This window comes from Eupeodes corollae, chromosome 1, assembly GCF_945859685.1.
Source record: "Eupeodes corollae chromosome 1, idEupCoro1.1, whole genome shotgun sequence".
In the NCBI taxonomy this organism is placed as follows: Eukaryota; Metazoa; Arthropoda; class Insecta; order Diptera; family Syrphidae; genus Eupeodes; species Eupeodes corollae.
Window position 1 is genome coordinate 293,054,075 of NC_079147.1, and position 23,656 is coordinate 293,077,730.

The 23,656-nt window shown below is 33.1% G+C and overlaps 2 protein-coding genes across 2 annotated transcripts in view; one reads left to right on the top strand and one right to left on the bottom strand.

Annotated features, from left to right (window-relative positions):
• LOC129940364 (biogenesis of lysosome-related organelles complex 1 subunit 6) overlaps positions 1-3,031 on the top strand; it is a 19,357-nt gene extending 16,326 nt beyond the window's left edge. Inside the window, exon 5 of the mRNA XM_056048677.1 lies at positions 2,371-3,031. Coding sequence (XP_055904652.1) covers positions 2,371-2,535 — 165 coding nt within the window. The 3' untranslated portion in view covers positions 2,536-3,031. The remainder of the gene's footprint in view (positions 1-2,370) is intronic.
• LOC129940363 (major facilitator superfamily domain-containing protein 6-B) lies at positions 2,563-22,812 on the bottom strand. The gene is made up of 6 exons (XM_056048676.1): positions 22,511-22,812; positions 22,195-22,333; positions 12,763-13,585; positions 12,228-12,698; positions 11,989-12,169; positions 2,563-3,139 (listed from the first exon to the last, which is right to left on the bottom strand). The coding sequence occupies exons 1-6, from the start codon at positions 22,572-22,574 to the stop codon at positions 3,066-3,068; spliced, it is 1,752 nt and encodes a 583-aa protein (XP_055904651.1). The 5' UTR covers positions 22,575-22,812; the 3' UTR covers positions 2,563-3,065.
• Positions 22,813-23,656: the final 844 nt, after the last annotated feature.

Genomic DNA, 23,656 nt, shown 5'->3' on the forward strand with positions numbered 1-23,656 from the left:
TTCAAATATATTTCGTTGTATATATAAGGAGGTAAGTTTCGTCAAAGTTTGATGTACTTTAAAAAGTATAACGGGTTTATGCATGCACTTTTTTTTTAGTTTCTAAAATGAATTTCAAAAGCATCCCATCGAAAAACTTTTATGGAAAACGCTTTCAAAATCTGGAGTCTGCCCTGGACGAACTATACAGCAATGACGATATAGTCAATGCTGATATCGTCATGGTTCCTCCACCAGTGGACTACGTTACGGACGAAGAGGATTTCAAATCAAATAGGGTGGCGCAACAGTCCGTTGTGAACCAGGGCCTAGTGACTTACAACTCTCAACCATTCCTGTGTGCGAGTACTGTTGTCAGGAATGGAAGGGACCTACAATTTTAGGCCGAATCCGAACGGCTAGTTTGAAAAAGCACTTTTCATGACAAGAATTACTCTTGAAGGATTTGTCAATTCCTCGCAAGAGGCAGTACCCGCGAAAATTAATTTTTTTAAATTAAGGTGGCAAAGGCAGGGATTGAACCCAAGACCCCTTACATGACAGTCCAACGCACTAACCATCATGCCACGGGTACTAGAAGAGGATTTAGATGAAGAAAATATAAGAGCGATAGAATTACCGCAGATGTTCCAGGTGAGGTTGAGATCTTCGGAGTTTTGAATAGATTGACTTTCGAAGAAGAATACGAAAGCGATGACGACCTTCCGCTTTCCGAGCTAAAAAAGTTAATTGCCCCTCCTGTTTGGACAAAGACAATTTCCCCAAACGAATTTCAAAGAACTGAAAACTATTTGGAAAGAATAAAAAACTGTGCTTCAGATTTGATTGGGCTCAGCGAAGTTGATGTTTTTGAAAAATTGTTTGATGTCGAGGTAAGACAACTCATTGTGAGCCAAACCATGTTGTATGCTGGCCAAAAAAATCAACACAGCTTTGTATTCAATGAAGATGACTTAAAAACTTTCATTGGTATCTTGTTGTTTTCGGGCTATCATTTTGAAGCTAGAGAATATATGTACTGGAAGCTGTCGGCAGATACCCATGTTCCTATTGTATCCAACAGTATGTCAAGGAACAGGTTTCAAGAAATAAAAAGTGTACATACATTTTGCTGATAACAACAACCTTGACTTGAATAACAAAATGGCAAAACATCGTCCGCTAAGCCAGCTTATGTGCAAAAAATTTCAAAAATGGGGATATATGCATGAGCATTTATCTATAGATGAATCCATGGTCAAATACTTCGGTCGTCATTCTTCAAAGCAATTCATAAGAGGAAAGCCTGTAAGGTTAGGCTTCAAAAATTGGATGCTTTGTAGCAAGGATGGTTATATGTATCAATTTGATCCTTATTGCGGAGCAAAAAATGTTAAGCCTTCTCTAAAGAAAATGCCATTAGGGTCAAGAGTTGTTCTTGACTTACTAAAAAATATTGAATGTCCAACTGAAAATGCAATTTATTTTGACAATTTTTTTACAAGCTATGAACTTATGAAGATTTTAAAACAAAAGAAATTTAGAGCAACTGGAACAGCTCGCGACAATCGGCTCAAAAAATGTCCTCTTCCTCAAAATAAAGAATTTCAAAAGCAAAAAAGGGGTACTTTTGACCACCAATTCGACGAGACCAATGAGTTGCTTTTCGTTAAATGGAAAGACAACAGCATCGTTACTATAGCCACTAACTACGACAAAATCGAACCTTGCGAGAATGTAAAAAGATGGGACAAAGAACAACAGAAAAAAATTAATATTCCTCAGCCTTGTCTTCAAAAACTATAATAAAAATATGGTGGTGTTGATCTTCACGATCAGTTCATCAACACTTGGGTGTTAATGGGTTAAGACCGCGACTCAGGTGGCGCACCCAGTTGGGAGAGGACCTCAACCAAATTGGTGTGCGAAACTGTAGACAGCTAGCTAGGGACCGAGCTGGCTGGAGACGCTTGTTGGTTGGGTCCCAGGTCCGCCCCGGACTGTAGCGCCACCTTAAGTAAGTAAGTATTTAAAGCAGTTAAAATCTAAGTTTGAATTCGAAATCAGCACAAAAATTTAATTCCAAAACGTATTTTTCTAAATCTTCAACTCAGGGATTTTTAAAAACCTCAATAGAAAACTTAAATCAAAAGAATTTCTAGAAACTATGCAAGATAATAAGTAAATTAATAATAATTAAATAAATACACCCATATTATATAACATTTTTAAAGAAGCATATTTTCAAAACCTGACGTGGTAAAAAAAATTATGCAGCCATCCTCTAACTATAACTTAACTCCTGTTAAAAAGTATTGTACCATTTTTTTTTCAGCCCAGTGCTATTTAAAAAAAAAACTTTAAGTCTACTTGTTATTTATTTAATTACAGAAAAGGGCTGTAAACATTCAAACATGCAAACAAAAGGAACTTGCCCGTAAAATACAAAAACAACAACAAGAAGAAGCTCTAATTGCTAAACGAAATCAAAGTTCTACTTCAACACCAACATCAACTACATCATCATCATCGAAAACATTCGATAGTGGCAGATAATATAAAAGTAAAAGCATATCATAAGTCTTCGTTGTATACTTTTTTTCTTTATTATTATTTAAATTTTTTGTTTTCTTATTAATTTTGTATTAATGGAAAATACATAAAACATCTACACACAGAATCTTGTACAAATGGAAAATTTCTTGTAAATACTTAGAAGAAGAAAAATGGAAACAAAATATATATAATAATCTTTGTTACTTTGGTATTTTACTAAAACTAAAAATACTTTTTTTAAATAATAATTATTTTATAACATTTACTAAATAAATAGTATAGGTTCAAGTTAAAGATCAAAAGCCATGCTTAAATAACTAAACTCAACAAAAAGGTTATTTTTACTGCAATGCAGTTCTGTCTTATACTGTTTTTTTGTTTTTAAATCTTAAACATTAAAAAAGTAAAGCTAAGCTTAAACCATGCATTTTGCTATATTGTTGTTTTGTTTATAACTAATTCATTAATTCCACCCATGTTTTGTTTTATTTTGTTTTTGTTTAAACTAAAAAAGGAAACAATATTATTAACTACGGCACAATATAGTACTCCTGTTCGTCAAGCATATGCATAGCATCGTTTGGTGCTGCATACTTAGCTGTAACTGAAAAAGAATAATTATTATTTTTATTGATTGTTTATTTGTTTAAAACAAAAATAATGTCGAGAGGACAAAGACGACACAACGCTGAACACAAAATCATAGACGATACAAAGAGTATTTTTCGTATATATTATTTTTTTATTTCTTATGAAAGTATAAATTAATATATATTAATATTCTTATAACTAAATGGATATGGACTGATAATTTATTCGAGGACACCGTTGCTTCTTAGGTATGTATGTATATGTTTGTGATCTTTTTATTTTTTGCCAAGTGAGTGTTTTTGTCTATGACCCATAATTGACATTTTATATTTTTTTTTTTTGTGCACAATGATCGTTCTTAAATTAAACTTATTATAAAAAGCTTAAATTATATTCAACCAAAGATCAAATGCAAAAGCTCTAAAATTAAATTTGTGCAGTTTTATTATTTGTATTTTAGAGCCAAAGGACAACCACAAAACAAAACAGAATTCATTGTTTGTACAGGACTTAAGTCAGAAATTACAAATATATTTTTGTACTTTTTAGTGATACACACAAAAAATCTAACTCAAGCTATTCTTATATTTCGTGACTTAAGCCTTATGCATAATGTGAAGGAACTATAATTATATTAGGTATGTTTATACAAGTGGAAACTGTTTATTTTTTTAGTAAGTACTTATTAGCGCTATTAGAATAGTTTTGACTGACAATATAAACAAATGTATAGGTTCGTTTCAAAGTTCAAATGGTATAAATTAAAAATATAACATTCTTTTAATTAATGGCGTATGTTTCAGTTTAAAATGTCGGCTTTAAGAGTAATAATTTTTAGGGATGACCATAGGTGGTTTAATGTTTGCAGTTTAATTTTATTATTTAATATTAACAAACTAACTAATTCCAAAATGTATTTCAAAGTATAGAAAAAAAACAAATCCTACAATTAAAAGTCAAATTGTTGTTACTGTCCAATTTTTAACGTTCTATTGTAAACGATTACCAAAAATTAAAGTGTATTACTGTGTTATAGTATAGTATTCTCGGTATCGGAGTGATGGACCAATGATATTGGGTTGGATTGGCTTATTTATTAGGTAACACTCCTGTTAACTACGTTACTGTACAAAATCATATTGCTTTAATAATTAAACCAATTTTCTAAGTCAAAAACAATCAATTGTCTGGCTTGATGATTATTACAAAAACTAAGCATCTTACAGCGCGATTCTGTTTAAAACAAGGATAAATATTTACGAGAGATGGTGCCTGGCTATCAAGAGTTTTTTTTTAAATCATTGAGATAACAAGGGTATTTTGCTGATTGAATACAAACAAAAGTGAAATCATAAACCACACGTCCTACGCACCCACTTCGATTAATTTGAAGGAAAAAATTAAGACATAAAGAAGATGTATATGATCGCTCGGTATGTTGCTTCTTCACGACAACGTTCCAGTTCACGCAGCACGAGTTTCAAAAGCTGCTGTTCGGGGTTGCGGTTTTGAGGAAATTCAATAACCAACCCGAACCTAGCCCTGGGGCTGTCAATATATATGAGATACTTTCAATACTCTAGTGTAGTATTTAAAAAAATACTAAAATAAGTTAAATAAGATTTTTTCAAAAAATTAAATTCTATTTGAGTTTCCCTTCATGTTCGTACCTAGAATATTTTGATCTCGCCTCGTACTTCTTTTAAAGTGAACTAATAGGGCTCATAAATATTAGTCTAAGACCCGGCAGCAAATTTTGGTGTGTGGAGTGATAACCTAAATTCCTTGATGTCCGGCAGGTTTTTTTGTCGGCCGCATTCGGGGTTGTACAGAGACTTGCCACTGGCCAAATATGCATGTACAACGCTTAAGATAGCTAGGGCATGTCGAGCGAATAAACATCGAACTTCCAGTCCGTAAGGTATTCAACGACAAGCCTGAGAGAACAAGAAGCAGAGGCAGGTCTCATCTCCGGTGGAGTGATCAAGTTGAGGCCGACAACGTCAACTTGGTATTCGAAACTGGAGGCAGCAAGCTAGAGATCGAGTAAGCTTGCGAAAGTTATTACTTGAGGCCCAGAAGCACAACGCGCTGTAGCGCCAACTAAAGTAAAAGTAAGTCGGGGTTGTGCGTTCGTAAATGGTAATTTGTCTGATTTTGAGGTAGAAATGGTAACCACATGAGTAATACATCAAAAACCAGAAACAAATTTCCTGACTACTTAAATGCGTATTCAAGACTTTGTACTTTCAGCCTTCTGCTTGCCAGATGAACTTTAATCTTTTCAATTGCATTTTTAAATTTAAAAATCTTAAAAGATTTTAGCTACGATACCAACCAAAAGAATGATACATCAAAAATTATAGAAAAATGTAATGATTACAAAAATGTGTGTTTTGGTTACCAAGAGATCTAAAAACTGGACACATTATGCAAATTTCTGAAGACTTGAAGAAATCGACCACAGACGTCAGAAGAGTCATAGACTTTTTAACATTTTCACTGGTAAATGTGCATCTCAGCTTACCGACAAGTTTTTGCTGAATTTGAAGATGTTGGGAGAAAACGCAACACGACACATTTTTAAATGAGGGCAAAGTTGATACGAGTAGCAAGAGATTTTAAAACAAGATTCTAAATTTTTCTTCAGAATACAAGGTCACATAGACAGTTGCTTATGGACAAATTCGGGAAATAAAAATGTTAACGATACAAAGGATACTTTTCATAGCATGAAAACATTAGTGAAGACATTGATAGTGAAGACATGAATTTGAATTTTTCATCCAATGATTCTGATGATGAATGATTTTTTTCTATAAAATAAACTTTCAATTGAATTTTTTGTATTTATTCATTTCGTTAAAATGAAATATAGATCCCTTAAGATTGTCTAAGGTGAACATTCTAATCAGGAGAAGTGTTCTGATATAGGATAAAAGTTAATATGGATTTAAGCTTAAAAATGCATTTGAAAAAGGGTAAAATCCGCCTGGCAAGCATAAGGCGGCAACCAAAACGTCTTGGACACACATTTTTGAAATAAGGAGATTTTTTTATGATTTTGAATTGAAAATTATTGAAATGCCCCTGGCAAGCAGAAGGCTGCACCAATGAGGTCTCGAACATACAATTTTGTAATCAGGGGAAGTTTTCTAAAATGTTGGTATACAATTCTTATCATTATACACCCACCGCACTGCTATATTTTCAATTTTATTAGTTTTAACGCTAAAATTTTACTGTTCATTCTATTTTTTTCCTCTTTTACTATTCAGTCATTTATTTTGACAAATGAGCAGTCAACAGAGTGCAGTGCGCATGTAAAAAACAAGCTTTAAAATAAAAAATAGTTATTTTGACTGTTTCATTTATTTGACTATGGTTTTATCTTTAGTAAATAAGGCTCATATTGTAGCCTTACATAAGGAAAATCATTCCAAAAGGGAAATACCACGTCGGGTCGGTACCAATGAATGAAGTGTACGTAATATCTTTAAAAACTACCAGTCGAATGGTTCCATTTCGCAAAAAATTGGAAGTGGTAGACCTATATCAACGAATAAAAGAGAAGATCGTCTTATTCACCGCCTATCAATCAGTAATTTTTAACCATGCTAGGGACATAAACAGAACTTTTCAGTTTCAAACTGGAAAACACATAAGTGACAGAACCATACAAAGATTGCTGAATAATATGGGACTTAATGCATGACGACCCGCAAAAAAGCCTTTGCTTACTGGCAGAATGAAGAAGCAAAGGTTGGAATGGGCTAAGTCACACGAAAGTTGGTCTGGAAATGATTCGGGTCAAGTTATTTTTTCGGATGAATCCAAATTTAATTTGTTCGGACCCGACGGTAATGCTATAGTACGCCGCAAAAAAAACAGAAAGGTATTCAAATCAATGTGTTTTTCCTACTGTGAAACATTCTCGTTATGTTATGGTATGGGAAGCCATTACAATGTTTGGTGTTGGGGCTATTATTATGCTGAAAGGTACGGTCAATGCTGCAGAATACATTGAAATTATCAATGAAGGTGTTTTGCCAACATTGGAGCAATTTTCCGAGCATACTGCAAGATGACAAGATGACCATGCCATCGAGCCAAAACGGTACGTTAAAACTTAAATTAATGACTTAATTTAGAAACATTTATAAGTTTTGCGTGTTCAGCTCAAAAATCACAAAGATTCGCTTGGGATTTGCTCACTTCCATAGCCGGGAAACAGTGTGGACCTGAATCCAATTGAACTGTTGGCAGCAAAAACAATACATGAAATGAAATTTTTGATTGAGGAAGTTTGGTATAAGAAAACAGACGACAATTATTTAAAAAAGCTGTTTAATTCGATGCCAAACCGAATTCATCAAGTTATGAAAAAAAGGTGCGGAACGACTAAGCATAAGTTTTTTTTCCAGATTTTTGTAAATATTTATTTAACCTCTAACAAAAAAACAGTACATTTTTTTAACAAAAATGTTTTTTTTGGCACTAAAATGTTGTGTGAACAGGCAAAAATGATTTTTGACAAATACAAATTAAAAAGAAAAGAACCGTAACTTTTATTGAAAATATATAGATTAAGAAAATAAATTAAAAAATATGAAATATAGTTAAGGAAGGTTTTTTTTTGTCGCTGGGTGTATATCATAGGAAAAAAGTTATCGGGGTTTTAAGTTAAAAAAAAAACACATTTGAAAGAGTTTAAAATGCATCTAACAAGCAGAAGGCTAAAAGTAAAATGTCTTTGACACACTTTGTTTTAATCAGGAGATTTTTTCTGATTTTTTGATGCATCACTTTCTAAATCACTACCATAACTGCCAGACGGTTGAATTTGGTTACTTATCTGCTCCCAAAATTTGCTGCCGGCTCTAGGTCTATATGACTAAGTAATAAAGTTTTTAAAAGAAGAATTAACATTCTCTTTTGAAAATACAAATTATTTGGAACAAAAAATCAAATTAAGGGAACATTTTACTGATTCAATAATATAAAAAAATGTTTTTGTTTCTTAAAACTTTAAACACTATATTAGACGGTGTTTTGAATTTGTTTTTTTCTATTTGGATTGTTTTTTAATCTTCTTTTTATGTCGAAAAAAAATCAAAAAGCCTTTATTAGAATCGAATATTTTAGTGATATTGTGTGCATTCACAAAGCTAGTGACTACGTGACCATTGGCTACATATTACATATTGTTTTTGTAAATTATTAAATTATACTTTTACAAAGTAAATTAAATTATAAATGTCTCACAATTATTATGAGGAAGCACACAGTTATAAAAACATTAGTGCATTTAAAATATTATAACTAATACACTGCACTCGGCATCTCTCTCTCTCGAGAAGAATCCTAAAATATGTATAAGTTCCTAAACTTCAGTTTGATTTTGATTAATTATAACTTAATTAATATAGAATAACACGAACTCATAAAATTGTATAAGACGGCATTTAAATTTTAAAAAAATTAACAACGTCAAATAACTTTAGACTTTTGTCTGCGAAAGTTTGTAGAAATTATCTTTCTCTTATACTTTGGAATAAGTTAGTTAGTTAAATATGGACAAAAGCTATTGATTTTGTTTAAGTAAATAGAGAGTTAATAAATAAAGGCAGTGCTGCCGAACTACAAAAATTAAACTTCATGATCTTAAGAAAAACAAAAATTCTATTTGTCTATTTATTAACTTAAAAGGAGAAGCCAAAAACTTAATTTTACAACCTGAAAAATAAGACCTTTTCAAATTTAAATCCCTCTTATTACTAGGGTTGTCGATACAAGACAGACTTATCATCATTAAAGAACGACCGATAGCAACAAGTTTAACAGTTATTAACGTCGGACAAGGTTAAAGAATTGTAAATAGGCTTATATGGCAAAACAAAGCTGAGATGCAAAAAGAAAAGAACTTATCAAACATATTATTAGTGATTTTAAATACAGCTATGGCCAAAATAATAGAAACATGACTTAACTTTAGAGTTAATAAGTTATGAAAAGGTTTAATTATATGAATGGTTTGAGTAAACAATACAATATGAGCGAAAGTAGAAATTTACAATTTCGCTGGGCTTGAAGAAAAAAATTAAAGCAGTTATTTTGGTACTACCTATTTTTAACCTTTAAATATGCAACATAGCAATAGTTGCAACTTAAAATGACACTTAAAAGCATTTTTATTGTAATTTTAGAACTACCTGAACGAGATATTTTCAAAAGTCCGATCGTGGTAGTAGACTGAAATTCTGCAAAAATTTTACTTTATATTTTAAAAATGAAAAAAATCCAAGGAAGCGAGAAGAAGCCGATGAAACCATTTAAAAAAAATCTGAGAGACATAATAAGAAATTCTAAAGCTTTATTTTTATACCATCAAAGTCAGAATGATACGCAAATCAGATCTAGAACTGTTATTTGTGTCCTGCAGTAGGTGGATAACCTTAACACACAATCCCAATACAAGATGGAATTGCAAAAAAAACAGACAGGCACAAATATTCTACATTGACAATGATGGCTTTGAAGCATGAAGCACTTTAAAGTGTTGCTCGAAAATTTGTACATACTATAAATTGTTGCTCATAAAAATTTGACCTTTAGATGGCGTTTTCAGCAAAATAATATTCCCAATTGTACTGTAAAGTAAACCGAGGAATAAAATGGTTTCTCAATAACTCTATCTGAATCTGATTGAAATACGATTCGATTGATCTTAAGATTAAAGAAAAACGAATCTTTGGAGAATTGTTACTGAAGTTAGAATTATGAAAAACAGAAATAAATTTAAAAAAAAAAACAGAAATAAATTAAAATAACGATTCACATTTTTTGTGGAAATTATTTTTATATTGAAGATTAAATCATGGGCTCTTTTTTATTAAGGCCTTCAGCAAGCAGATTTAAAAATCTTGAAGACCAATATTAATATTTAAAAATTAAGAAATACAGCTAGGTTTACAAAATCAAGTTAAATGAAATCTAAATTGAAAATCAAGTGAAATTGTTCTCAGTGTTCTATTATTCGATCGATTTCATAACTTCGAATACTTTATGAAAGACTTCAAGTTAAATTAAAGCACCTGACATACATACATCACATCATTCAATAAACAATTTATTAACTGTCATAATTTCTTGTGTTTATATAAATATAAAACATTGATGTATTTTTACTAGAACTGTGTTGATACAGTTTCAGTTGCCAAATATCGGTTTGGAAAAATTATGGTATGGAATTATAGTTTCTGAATGTGACTTGAAAGTTTTTAAAAGAAAGATGTTTTTGGTGTAGAGACGACATTTGGTGTCTTGAAAAATCGCTTTAAATGCCTCGTCCCTTCTATCAAATACAAAGTAGCAGCTGCAACTTGTTACGAACCTAGTGTATTCTATAAAAAACTTAAGGTTTATTTCTTTGTAGTTAAACTATTACTATTTTTAAACTATTTCTCTTGTCAAATTTTAATTACACCAACCTAATCTGTTCGAATTAAAATCACCTAAAAATCCCAAATATCGAAATGTAGAACATGAAAATTCTCTTCGTTTCGAGTTCGAAAAAATTGATAATCGATAAAAGTGAATTTCAGAACTCCAAATTATATTTTAAATCGATTTCATTTTCATTTCGAGTGAAAGAGAAATGGAAAACATAGCTGATGCTAACAAAATGTTTCCCATGAAAACAAAATGGTTAAGTTTAAGGAGATTTGTTACCTCACACAAGTAATGAAAATATAATTATCAGAAATTAAGTTTCGTTCCTATTGTTTTAACAATACCCGCTTCTTCAAATTCTTGCAAAATATAATAACATGTATATTTGGATGAAATACAGCCAAATGTTTAATAAATTGTTTTAATTAAATTAAATAATTAAAAAAAAAGATAACATCTTTTTGTTGTTTAACAGCATTTGCCATATTTTCCTAAAAGCTACGTTTTTTTTTTGAAATTTATATAACTTAGGGATTTTTGGTTGTTTAAGAAGCAATAGTGAAATAAAATATAACAACAAACTGACCCTGCCATAAACCTGCCTAATTACTAACAAAATTACTTGGCTAAAAAAAAACTTCATTGATAAGACGATCATTCAAATTTTTCAGCTAGTCACACGTTCATCATTTTATAAGATCAAAGTTTAACTCATTAAATATCATCCACCTACAAATTATGTGTACTTCTACTTAGTTAATTGCGTTATCACCATAATAATAATAATTACAAAAAAAAAACTTATTTATTTTCTCATTTAAACTACAAAGCATGCAGATAAAAATAATAAATAACTAAATAAACAAAAGAAAACAAAAAAAAACGAGTTAACCCAAGGAGGTGATAAGAATTCAAATTAACATTGTTCTATGCCAATAATATAAATCGTATACATTGTTTCTGTTGTCGGTTCCAAATTGATTAGTAAATCCATAACTTTTTTTGTGACAAACAGATGTGGATCATATTTGTTTATAAATAATATTTTTTTTGTTAGTAGAATGAAAAAAAAAAAAAAACAGTTTCCCATTTGCATTGATTTAAAAATAAAAATAATAAACATATACATAAATTATTGAAACAAAAGAAAAAGAAAACTCAAGCAAAACAATACAAAACTTATAAATAAACTTCTAGTTTTTGATTTGTTGTTTTTTTTAAAGTTAAATTAGCAATTTAACGCTCAAATATTATTATTTCAATTCAAATCGATTTCTGTAAATTGATTTGGATCCATATTTACAATACCCAACCCATTTTTGAAATTTACACCATTCTCGCCGCCAACCACCTGCTTATTCTCCTTCACCCCGTTATCATTATCAATTGAGTTGACGCCAGTATGCTTACCACTATCTCTGTTGTTTCGAGATAAGAACCATTGCGCTGATGAATGCACAAAGCATGCAACTAAAGCTCCCAAACCAAACACTAGGAATGTTCTTGATCCTCCCACCGAATTGAACATAACACCACCAATAGAACTGCCAATGGAAACACCAACTCCCTCAAAAATCGCTCCAACAAGTCCCTGTAATTCAAAATGTTTTCAAAGTTTATTCATCTAGAAAGAAAAACTCTATACTAACTTGTAAAGTAGCTTCTGATCCAGCTGGAGCAACTATACTGGCATAAGAAGCCATTGTAGAGTAGAACATTCCAAAAGTCACTCCGTCAAGTAGTTCGATTGGCAGCACATACCATGGATTGTCGAGGAACGAGTAGAGAATAAATCGAGCTGCAAAACCGAGCAATACCAAACTCATTGCGTTCACATGGCCGATTTTCTTCAAAATCCATCCCGAAAGGAAGAAGAATGGCAATTCTCCTCCGAAACATTGCACGGCCATAACAAAACCCTCCAAGGTCTTGACGGAATTTCCCTCACAGCCAGCGTGTTTGGCACTCAGATCCTCCAAGTGCCAGAAAAGGAAATTCCACACCAAAGCAGTACACAAACCAATGCTTATGCACCACAGGAAGAAGACCACAACTCGAATGGAAAGGAAGAGCTTCCCCACATCCTTGAATATATTATTGGAGAGAGTAGTTTGAGTGAACTGCAATGAGAAATCATAAATCATAAGAAGCCATCCTATCGCTTGTCCACAAACTCAGACTTACTTTAAGTTTAGTTGATACAAACATATCAAAGCCAATGATTACGACTACCATAAAAAAGATAATGGTGTAGTTCTTGTTCACACTATTTCCCGACATCTTGTCCACCAAGTAGCCCGTCAGGAGAGCAACTACACCCCAACCTACCGCTCCCCACAGTCTTTGTTTGCCATACAGGTGATGACGATCTCCCAGAATCCCAAAGCATATTGCATCTCCGATGCTTACCACAACAGCCATTCCAATCCAACTGATTATCAGCATCGAAAAGAACAACCAAAACTGATAGAGCCCAAATGCCTCGGAATTATTTATCACCGGACTCTCGGAGAGGGTGCTCTGCAGATATTCATCGCCGCAATCCAAATCACAGGTCGTATTGAAGTACTTCTTATCCGATGGACAATTCAGTACGATGTTCTGTCCATTTAACTGGCCACGATCGTGTTGTACTTTGAAGAACAGGCATTGTTGTTCAATTGTCTTGTGATTCATGCTCGTGTTGATGGCGAGATCGAAGTAGGGATTTGTCTTCTGGCAGTCTTGTGTATTATTTAACCAATCTGTGCACACAATGTCCCACATCCAGGAGTCCGCTTGACAACGTAGATTACACTGGAGAGTCGCATTTCCATAGCGATTGTCTAAATTTGTATCAATGCACGTGTCTAAGTCAGAGCAGAACCTGAGCTCCGATACACCCCCATGGCAATGTAGCTCGACGATTGGTTTGGGCTGTGGAATGGCTGGGATGAACATAATGCAGAAAAATGCAATTGCAGTTAACAATTGAGCCATGATAAAGAGAAAGCGATGTCTCTGATATCTAAATTGTATAAAAAAAGTGCGAATTTAAATTTTTCCAAGAAAGTTAAATATCTATAAGTGTAATTGATGGGATGATGTTGACCAAATGGGAAACCCTAAGAATCTTCATGAGTTAATTTCTAGTCAATTAATTTTCACACTCCTTTTTTTGTTTTGATTGCTTAAATAAATTGAACTGTTGTCTTAATTTGTGGTATGGAAATTTATGCGAATTTGCGTGTAAAGTGAACTCGTTTTTTTTTCTTCTTTTAATTTGTTTTCAATACACAAGCAATTAAAATCAATAAAAGAAATGTGCCAAATTTTTAAATTTAAAGTTATTTTTGGTTTTTATTATTTGTTTGGAAACTTCTTCGTTGTTGAATGGGGTTTTGTTTTATGGAAGTATGATACTTTGATTGGTGACAGAAAAAAGATCAATTTATATCGCTTATATATTTATCCACGCCACTCAAGTCGCTACAACTAAAGGTTCAAGAAAATCCATTATAAAGGGTGTTTTTTTAGCTGAATGAGAAGTTTCGATGTTTTTGTCGATGGTTTAACAGTTGAGAGTGGCAAACATTGTTGAAATTTCTGTTCTGTTCTGTATATCGCCTGGAAATTGTAGAAATTTCCCTTTTTTTAATTAGCGCACAATGAAAGGGCTATGAAAACTTTTAATACTTAGAAAATGTGCGCATTAGAAAAAAAATGAGGGGTAGGAAAGGAGATGTCGGTAAACATACATTAATTTTGAATTCTTAAACATTACAATGACATATAGTGCTAAGGTATTTTACATTCGCGTAGTACGGCTAAAGGACGAATCTATCTCTGTAGTTCACAAAACAACCGAAGTTATGCCAAGGGTACTGATTAGCATTCCTAGAAGCGTGAGTATTACAGTGTTACTCTTAAAAAGAATAAATGCAGCTGACTATTTACAAGACCAAAGTCCATCAAAACAAAAACAAATAAAATGTAAAGCAAAAAACTTTACGACGCTAGTCGAATGAAATAAATCAATGAATGATGTTATTATCACCAATTCTTTTAAAAGCTTTTCTATAATTACTTTCCAAGTGGCTTAATTTTCTGGAGTAACAACCAAGAGATGGGAGTTACACTTAAGTTTCGATCAGAATAAAAGAAAAATGTCTTGCATTGTCTCAGTAAACAAATTGCGTATGTGATCATTCTACAGGAGGAAGTTGATAATGCATATATCGAGATTTTCAGTTTCATTGATGCAAGTGACACTAATCGATAGTGTTGCAAAAGGGGGTATATCTCGCTTTCTTATTCCTCATTGTAAAAGGCTGTTTAGTTTGGAATTTAATAAGGTTATCATATTCTATAAAATCGTTGACAACAACAGAAAGAATCTATCATATTTTTAAGAAAAAAAAAATCTGTTGGCGAAGTTTTTAGACCCCTTCGTCCATAAGCAAGATTGTTTTATATGAACCTAAAACAATCCTTAAACCGGTAACGATTCAACATTACATCCATTAAAATGATAAAAATTGACTGTTTGGTTCGATTTTCCGTTAAAAGCTATGCTGATTGATTCTTTGTTTACAATAATAATTTACCTAAATATCGACGATATTTTGTTCTAACAAGATGATAGCTCCGCTAAAATATAAAATACTTTTCCGAAATCTGGTCCCAACTTATTTTTCAGAAGTTGTCCTGCTAAATTAAAATCTTGCGTTTACTTTTTTTGGTGCTTCGTTAGGTCACTGTTCTTAATGATGATTTTGAAAGGTCAAAATGTGTATCTTCAAGACACAGTTTAAATAATTTCAGCATCATATTTTATTCAATTTCTGGAGGTTCTCATTAGTTATGAGTCTTCATTTGACTCTATACATGCACTGTCGACCACTAGGATGAGGCCACACATTTTGGAAAAGATTTTATTTATGGAATATTTAAGAGAGTATTGAAAACATTTGCTTTGATTTAATTTGAAATACAAATGGGTTCCGGAAGGGTTTTTACAACTACAACTATTCTATAATTCTACTAGCAAACACGGTGAACTCCATTTCGCCACCAGATGGCTTCCTTCTTTGTAACATTTCGTTTGGGGATTATTTTTTTTTTTTTTGTTTTATATTTGAATTGTATTTTTTCACAACAGTAGAGAATTCATTTCGATTACAAACATGAAGTGTAACTTAGTTGAACTTCTCTAAATAAAAAATGAAAGTGAATCCAAAATAAATACTTAATCAAAGCGTTAAACTTGTCCGCAAACTTACGTTTTATTGAAGTTCTCTTTGGTAAACAACATTATTTGTTTTTTGGTCTGACGTTAACACGAACAAAGCGGATGGTTTCCCAACTCGTGAACACGAAACGTATAGCTGCCCATTCGAAAAATAAATTTGCAAAGTCGCGGTGGATTCAAATTACGCAATATCATAATAACTGAACCAACTTTGTGTTGCAAGTTATGTGGTGGAAATTCTGGTAACTCCAAAGAGCTCAAAACCTCCGTTGGATAATTTACTACATCATCGGGATTTGTATGTCACCAAATCGCCAGCGATTTTTGATTGAATGGTGAAATTCAGTGCGTGTACATCATTATTCTTTGCGACGAGAATTGCTCGTTGACTTAACCAAGCATAATTCTGATAATTCTCACTAATGTTTGGGAAAACATTTTTAATAAGAGCTTAGTGTGAGTCTAAAAATCGACAAAAGACGTTGGTAAGAGTAATTAATCCAGTTGTCGCATCAACTGGCACTTTTCCATTTCCAACAGCTTACAATTGTTTGGAAAATTGTGCGGCACTTTGATTATTTGAAATTGAACTCTCAATTACTGGCAACGTCTGCCTGAAATCGTCTGCCAACAATATCTTCAAGCCGCCAAAGATGTTGTTACTTCGTCGAAGATCCTTTAGTGTGAATATAAGTGTTTCAAGTGATTTCTTATGTGCTATTGTGAACTCATCCCAAATAATGAGCTTGCATCAACAATTTTCCCATTGTACTGGATCGGGAAATATGGCAATTGAGTGGCAACTTAAGCTCAGAATGTGCAGTACGACCGCCATCTAGAAGAGTTGCCGCAATTCCAGATAATGCTAAGCCAAAGTTATGTCACATCTCGATCAAATAGTGGCCAAAGTGAATGAAACGACAAATGTTTTCCATGTTCCTCCAGGTGCGTCTAGGAAGAATAGATCACTAGTATTATTGTCCACTGCTTGCATTAATGTCTCGTACACTAGCTTTTGCTGTTCATTCAGCAACGGCACATTACTTTGAACGAATTCCTGTAATGTATCAACATTGTATTGCAGCTCTCGATTTAATTCTTGGCTCAATGCAACATGCATCGATCGATTTGGCGCAATCATTCCTACTTCAATCAATAGCTTGTTTGCAATAGTCAAGCATTGATCCTCAATCAGAATCATTCCTTCATTGTAGATTTCATACGTTATTTGAAGTTGAAATCACTGACGTTTCTAGAGATATTGTTGACTAGAAAAGGTTCCGAAAAGTTAGCTTTGGTTTAGAATATAGGAACCTTGAAACGTCAAACAAATTTAAAAATTTCAATTCCACAAATCGGAACTTTTACAATAGCTTTCTATAGGTAGCTAAACGGAGTTCACCACTTTTCTGTTGAAATTTTTCCTGAATTTTGTCTGCTATAAACCTACCGGAACCCGAGACTTTTCAAACGAATTGAAAACCGAGGAAATCGTCAGAAAGGAAAACCCGACTTATTTTTATATAGTAGATATTTTTTTTTTTAATTTTACACTTTTTATACCCTTTTTAAATACTTAATTTGTTGACCTAGGGGAATTCCAACAATCGTTTCCAATTTACGTTTAATTTTATAAATTTGTAATGGGGAAATATCTATTTACAGATAGTCAAAATTTTGTGGGCCTAGACAATATTCCTGTTTGGTTAAGCGAAGGAGTAGATCTTATAAGTCTCATGCTCAAAAGCAGGACAATAACTTCTAACATGAGAAGTTTTACTACCACCAGATCGGTGAATCGAGGCACTCCCCAAGGTGGAGTCCTTTCGCCTCTTTTATGGAACATGGTAGTAAACGACTTACTTACAGCATTGGAAACAGAGGGTTTCAAGGTGATTGCCTACGCTGACGACGTTGCGATATCCGTATCTGGGAAGCACCCCCAAGTTCTCTCGGAACTCCTACAAAATGGCCTAAACAGGCTAACTAAATGGGCTAAGCAATGTGGATTGGACGTCAACCCACACAAAACAGAATTAATACTCTTTTCGAGAAGATATTAAATTCCTCAGATTAGCCCACCCATTAATGCGGTACACTTCTATACTGACGGTTTAAAGACCGATCACGGAGTTGGAAGTGGTATCTTTTCAGAACAACTAAATCTCAGTCTATCCTATAGACTTCCCAATCAATGTAGTGTATTCCAGGCAGAAGTAATGGCGATTAAAGAAGCACTATCCTGGCTCAAAGAAAACGTTATATCTTGTAAGGATATACGAATCTTCTCGGACAGCCAAGCCGCTCTTAAATCTCTCGCGTCTGTCTCCACAAACTCTCGAACAGTCCACGATTGTCAATCATCTCTGAAGGAGATGACGGAACAGTTTAACATTCACCTCATTTGGGTGCCGGGCCACAGAGACATTCCGGGAAATTGCAAAGCCGATGAGCTCGCCAAAAACGGAACACTTCTGCCTTATGTTAGACAAAAACATAACATAGGAACACCACTTGCTACATGCAAATATCTTCTCAAGCAATATGCTTTAGAAACAACAAATGCTAGATGGCCACAAAGTACCACCTGCCTGGCAACCAAGCAAATATGGCCAAGTATTGACTTAAAACGGTCAAAAGGCTTGATATCACTGAGCAGACAAAGTATAAGCTCTATAATTGGAGTAATAACGGGACACCACCTCATAGGTAGTCATGCTCTGAGGCTAGGGGTCTACACAAATGACTTCTGTAGAAGCTGCATGGACCCTTGAGGTTTACGTGTGTCAATGACATCTGGACAGCCACTTCAACCTAACCAACCTAACCTAAGCGAAGGAGTTTTCTGTAAAGAACGTGGTTAATAACGAGTTAAGTTTTAAAATTCAAAAAAAAGTTTATTGGTAAATTAATGACATACAAATAGATTGATTCCGTCATTTACCCAGACATTGCGAACTATCCAATTGAATCTCCTAGATTATGACCTCATAAAAATCGGATTGTTATAATATGTAAATATGTTGCGAAATATAAACAAGCCAGGAATCGGCTAAGGTGATTTTTGATTGTCACCTTTGTGATCATAAAAAGTAATCAAACTAATTTTTGCGTCTGTGTAAGGTGATCACCAAATTTTGTTTAGATTTTGGTATCACTTTAAAAGAAATTCACTGACGTTTCTTACAATTTCAGTGGTTGTATTCAAAGACCGATCTGAAGCTATCCGGATAAGTTTGTGTTGTTGTAATACTATGTAAAAACACAGCATGGAACAACACAAGCACCTGGACCAACACAGGTGCCTGAAACAAGACAGGCACAGCAAACAACTTAGAAACAAAGTCGATAAAAAAAGCCTTTTATTGGCACAGCAACAAGTCGAACTGCAAGAGAAGTTTGTTGATTTGCAAACAAAAAAACTTGAAGATATCGATAGGATTGATTAAATTTGATTGTAAGTTAGCAAAATTTCCTCTCCATTTGTTTTAAGGTCAAAGAAATAACCTCACAAACAGTACTTTGGCCCATTGGAGCTGACCAGTCAGCGCCAACTAGCCTTTGGTAGCCACCACCTCCAAGAAAATTTAAAGTCACGGCCAATCGAAGAATAGGGGGAATGTGTGTTGACCGCATTCCATCTGACAAATCCAGAAACGGTAGGATATGTAAAAATGTTTCCTTATTCAATCGAAATTATAAATAAAAAACAAGTTATAATAAATAGGTATTTATATGTCAACAAATATATAGCACATATGCGTACTTACTTTGGACTTGGAAGATCAAGAATGTTTATTTTATTGCGGAGGTTAATCCTCAAGAGCCGGGCATTTCTATTATGATTATTATTTTTATTTTCAGCATTTTCAGAAGGTAAAATCAAAGGCACAAACACATTCATATTGTCTTGAAATTTCAGCAACTAAAAATAAAAATCAATTTCCAATGAAAGTGACAACTAAAAAGCTGTCACCAGAAAAAGTCACCAAATCGTGATTGTTACCGGTGACTATCACCTTACAGAGACCGAATTTGTTGATTGTGACTGTCACCTATCACAAAATTACCCGATTCCACCCCAGGTCTTTGATCCAACTTGCAGCAAAACAAGGCGAAGGCATTTAATTAAAATTCCAGTACAACTAGCATTTGCAATTTATAGATAAATCTTAGGCCAGTCGCTAAGTTTTTGTGGCAACAATCTTGTAAATTAATTTTTCGCCTTGTTACCATTTTGCCATACCAAAAGCCAGTTCAAACACGTACTAGAAAAACTAATTCAAGAATGCATACAGCATTGCAATAATAAAAAGTATGTTTTTGAAGATGGATATTGAAGATAGGGATTATAGATCGTGGAAAAGTATCACGCAACTCCTTAATGAATTAAGAGAGGTTCAATACCCGTGTTTTGTTGGATAATCTATCCATAGTATAGTTGGATTTTACACGAATAAAAACAACATCCATAGTATGAATAACACCGATAAAAATTAGAGTAGAATTTTACTATGGATGACTTTTTGACATTTATACGAGTCTCGAATGGATGTTATGTGATTTCGGTCTCAAATGTTTGTACGATTGATATTGCATTTTTATCTCGATGGCTGTGTTCGTTTAGTAGTTGTGCATTTAAATCATATGTGTTTTCCATGAAAAAATCAATCAATTGTTAGTGAAAATGGACTAACTGAGCTTATTTTGCAAGAGAAAACAATAGAAAAACTATTTATGTTTTGCTATGTTTCCACCAAATGTTTATCTCAGTTTGGATTAAATACATTTTTTTGTTGTTTCGACAATAAGATTTAAAAATGATTAAGTTTGACAGCACTTTCTAAAATGCAAATAGTATTTCGATGTTTTCGATGTGTGAAGTGCAAGTGAGATAGTTTGATTCGTGTTAAACAATGAAGAACTGATTAGTTCAGAACCATATAAGAATATCTACTCCATTTCCATTTTTTTCGTAATTTGATTAAAACAAAACTATATTTTTTGTACACAAACATGCAAATAAACAGACCATTATGCATTATCTGTAAAACCAACTCCTCCATACAGGTTTACAAATTTTGATTCAACTCTGATCCCCGAAGGGATTCAAGTCGTATCAAGCTCATTTCAACTCGATTCAGGTACATAAAGAATTGAGGAGGGCTTCAAGCTCGCACCACATGTTAATGTAGTAGTCTACGAACAAACCCCTCGTTGAAGCAATTGCTAAATTAACTTTTTTTGTATTTCTCAATTCCCAAATGTTTTCTTACCATTTCTTCTTGTTTTTTTTTGTTTTATTTAAAAAAGTAATATCTCGAAAACCTAACGCGATAAAGTTCTTTTGGAGTCGAATTTGAATTAAGACCATCGAAAGAACGCAACACAACAAGTGCAGTTTTGTTTAAAGTTCTCAAGCACTTAATAAAACACCCGATAAAAAGTAAAAACCAAAAACTCTTTAAGAGCTGCTGGCTACTCTTCAATTGAAAATCTATTGAATTGAAATTAAAAAGCGTTTTTTTATTACTTTTAATTGGATAAGTGGGTATAAGGAAATTTATTGTTTAAATAGAATTTAAATCGATCACAGTATCATTTTCAACTAAGTGTCAATTTTTGAGACATCAATTTTTTGTTATTGATAATTAACTGATGAAACTTTAAAGACTATTTTAAAAAATGTTAAAATGAAAACAATTTTTTCTATGAAAACCCTTTTGCTTTCAATCTTACAAGATTTCAAAATTGAACTTGAAAATTACCATATGTAAACAGTCTTAAATAGATTTACTGATTTTATTCTCTGCAAACACGTTTCAAATTACGGTTTATTTTGAAATCAATTTTAATTCATAAAAATCTTGTTTGCCGTGATTGTCATAAGAACTAGTTATTGTATTTTTGTTTTCTTTTTCAAGATTATCATTGTCAAAAAAAGATTTGAGGCATCCGGTTTTAGGATAAATAAGAAATTGCCAAAAAGCTCAATCTAGATAACTTTTTATTTTTCGATTAACTTAAAATTTATTGAAGTTAATCAATTGAAAAAAAAACCTTATCATCCATTTCAAAACAATTAACTAAGTACTTCAGATAAATGTTTGTGGTTTTCACTTTTGTCTGCGATAAACCTCATGAAAGTTTGTTCATGGTTTGGGTTTCACATTAATAACCTATATTATGCTGATTGACATAGGAGGACGTAATAGCTTTTAGTGCAGTCATCAAATTACACTCTAAATTTTACATATTTTGTCTAAGTTTAAATTCAAAACTATGAGCTAGGGCTTGTTCGAATGTTCATGGTCAACATCATTCTGATACTGATACTAATACTGATAAAGTAGGTAGTTACACGAGTATATAATAAACTATATTACCTGTCAGCTATAAACCCAAAGAAGGGTTTGGCAAGCATTCCAACAATGGGCAATACTGTGTACATCATTCCAACGACGACAGAGGAGAAGCCCAACTGCCTGGCAAGTGTTGGCATAAAAGGCACAACCGGTGCGGTTCCTAGAATTCAAATAGATTCGTTCTTTTTTTTCACATAATCATGGAACATGGATGATGATTCATCGACATTATATTCGATTCTTCATTTTAAACGTTACCTTGCAATATTGCGTGCACGACAGCAAAGCTATCTTCTATTCTAATACAACCTAATATACAAAGTTCTTTGAGACTCACCTGCGTTGAAAAGAAAATAATGGCCCTTCATGGGCAGAAGTTCCTTATCCACGTTTGGTTTCATTTTTATTTTATTTTGTTTTTCGGTTTTATAAATAATTAGTTATAAATAATAAATTAAAACTATCACAATTCTTGTTGTCTTATTAGGAATGTTTAGGGTAGAAAAAAAAGCACATTTGGGTTTATTTTTATGTTGTCTGTTTTATGTTTGGCTTTGGCGCTTTACATCTTTCCGTGCTTCATCGTCGTTGTACGAAATTCACAGAAACAAACCAACTCCGATTCTGAAAATGAGAACACGAACTGAAAAAAAAAGTGAGTTGGATTTTGATCTTTTGATGACAGTTGCAAAATAAATGACAGTTGGTTTGACAATTGGAGAACTTATGCTTGTGCCTGTCTATACGCGTTGTGCCCACAACGTTGTGCTCACAACACTATGTGTCTACATGTGTTGTGACTACTCATGACCCGTTTTCCATTTTGTCTCGTGGAACGAAGAACTTGAAACATTTGTGTTCGAGATTTTGAGCGGGTGATATACTACCGACATACATAGGATTTTGTCTGCTTTTAACAAGACATAGAATTTTATAGATTGAAATGGATACAAATAATGAAATTATTTATTTAACTGCAATATGCGCAGCGGCAAATGTTTTATTTCTGCTAAATGAAGAAGAGGAAAAAAAAGAAAAACACAAGGGAATGGTCAAAACCTTGGATGCTCCGCAGGAATACACAAAGTTCTTTTAAACTTTTAAATGACGAACTACTTTTAGACTAGAATCGTTGTCGTTATCTTCGTATGGACGAGGATTCTTTTAAAGAACTCTTGCAGAACTCAATTCAAAAACGGAATTCTGTTATGCGAGAATCTATTCCTGCGGAGAAATCTTTAACGAAGCCGAAGAGCAAAACAAATGTACCTCTCGCATTGATGAACAGAAAATAATGAAAAATTCGGAACGAAATGAGAAAGGAACTGTACTGCCCAAGCAGAAAATTCAATTTCTGTCATGAGCATCCCGTCCCTTTACTCAGCTCCTCTCTTGCCCACAAACTCTCGTCACAACGTTGTGGGCACAACGCGTATAGACAGGCACCTTATGCCGCGTTCCATGGTGAAGAAAAATAATATTA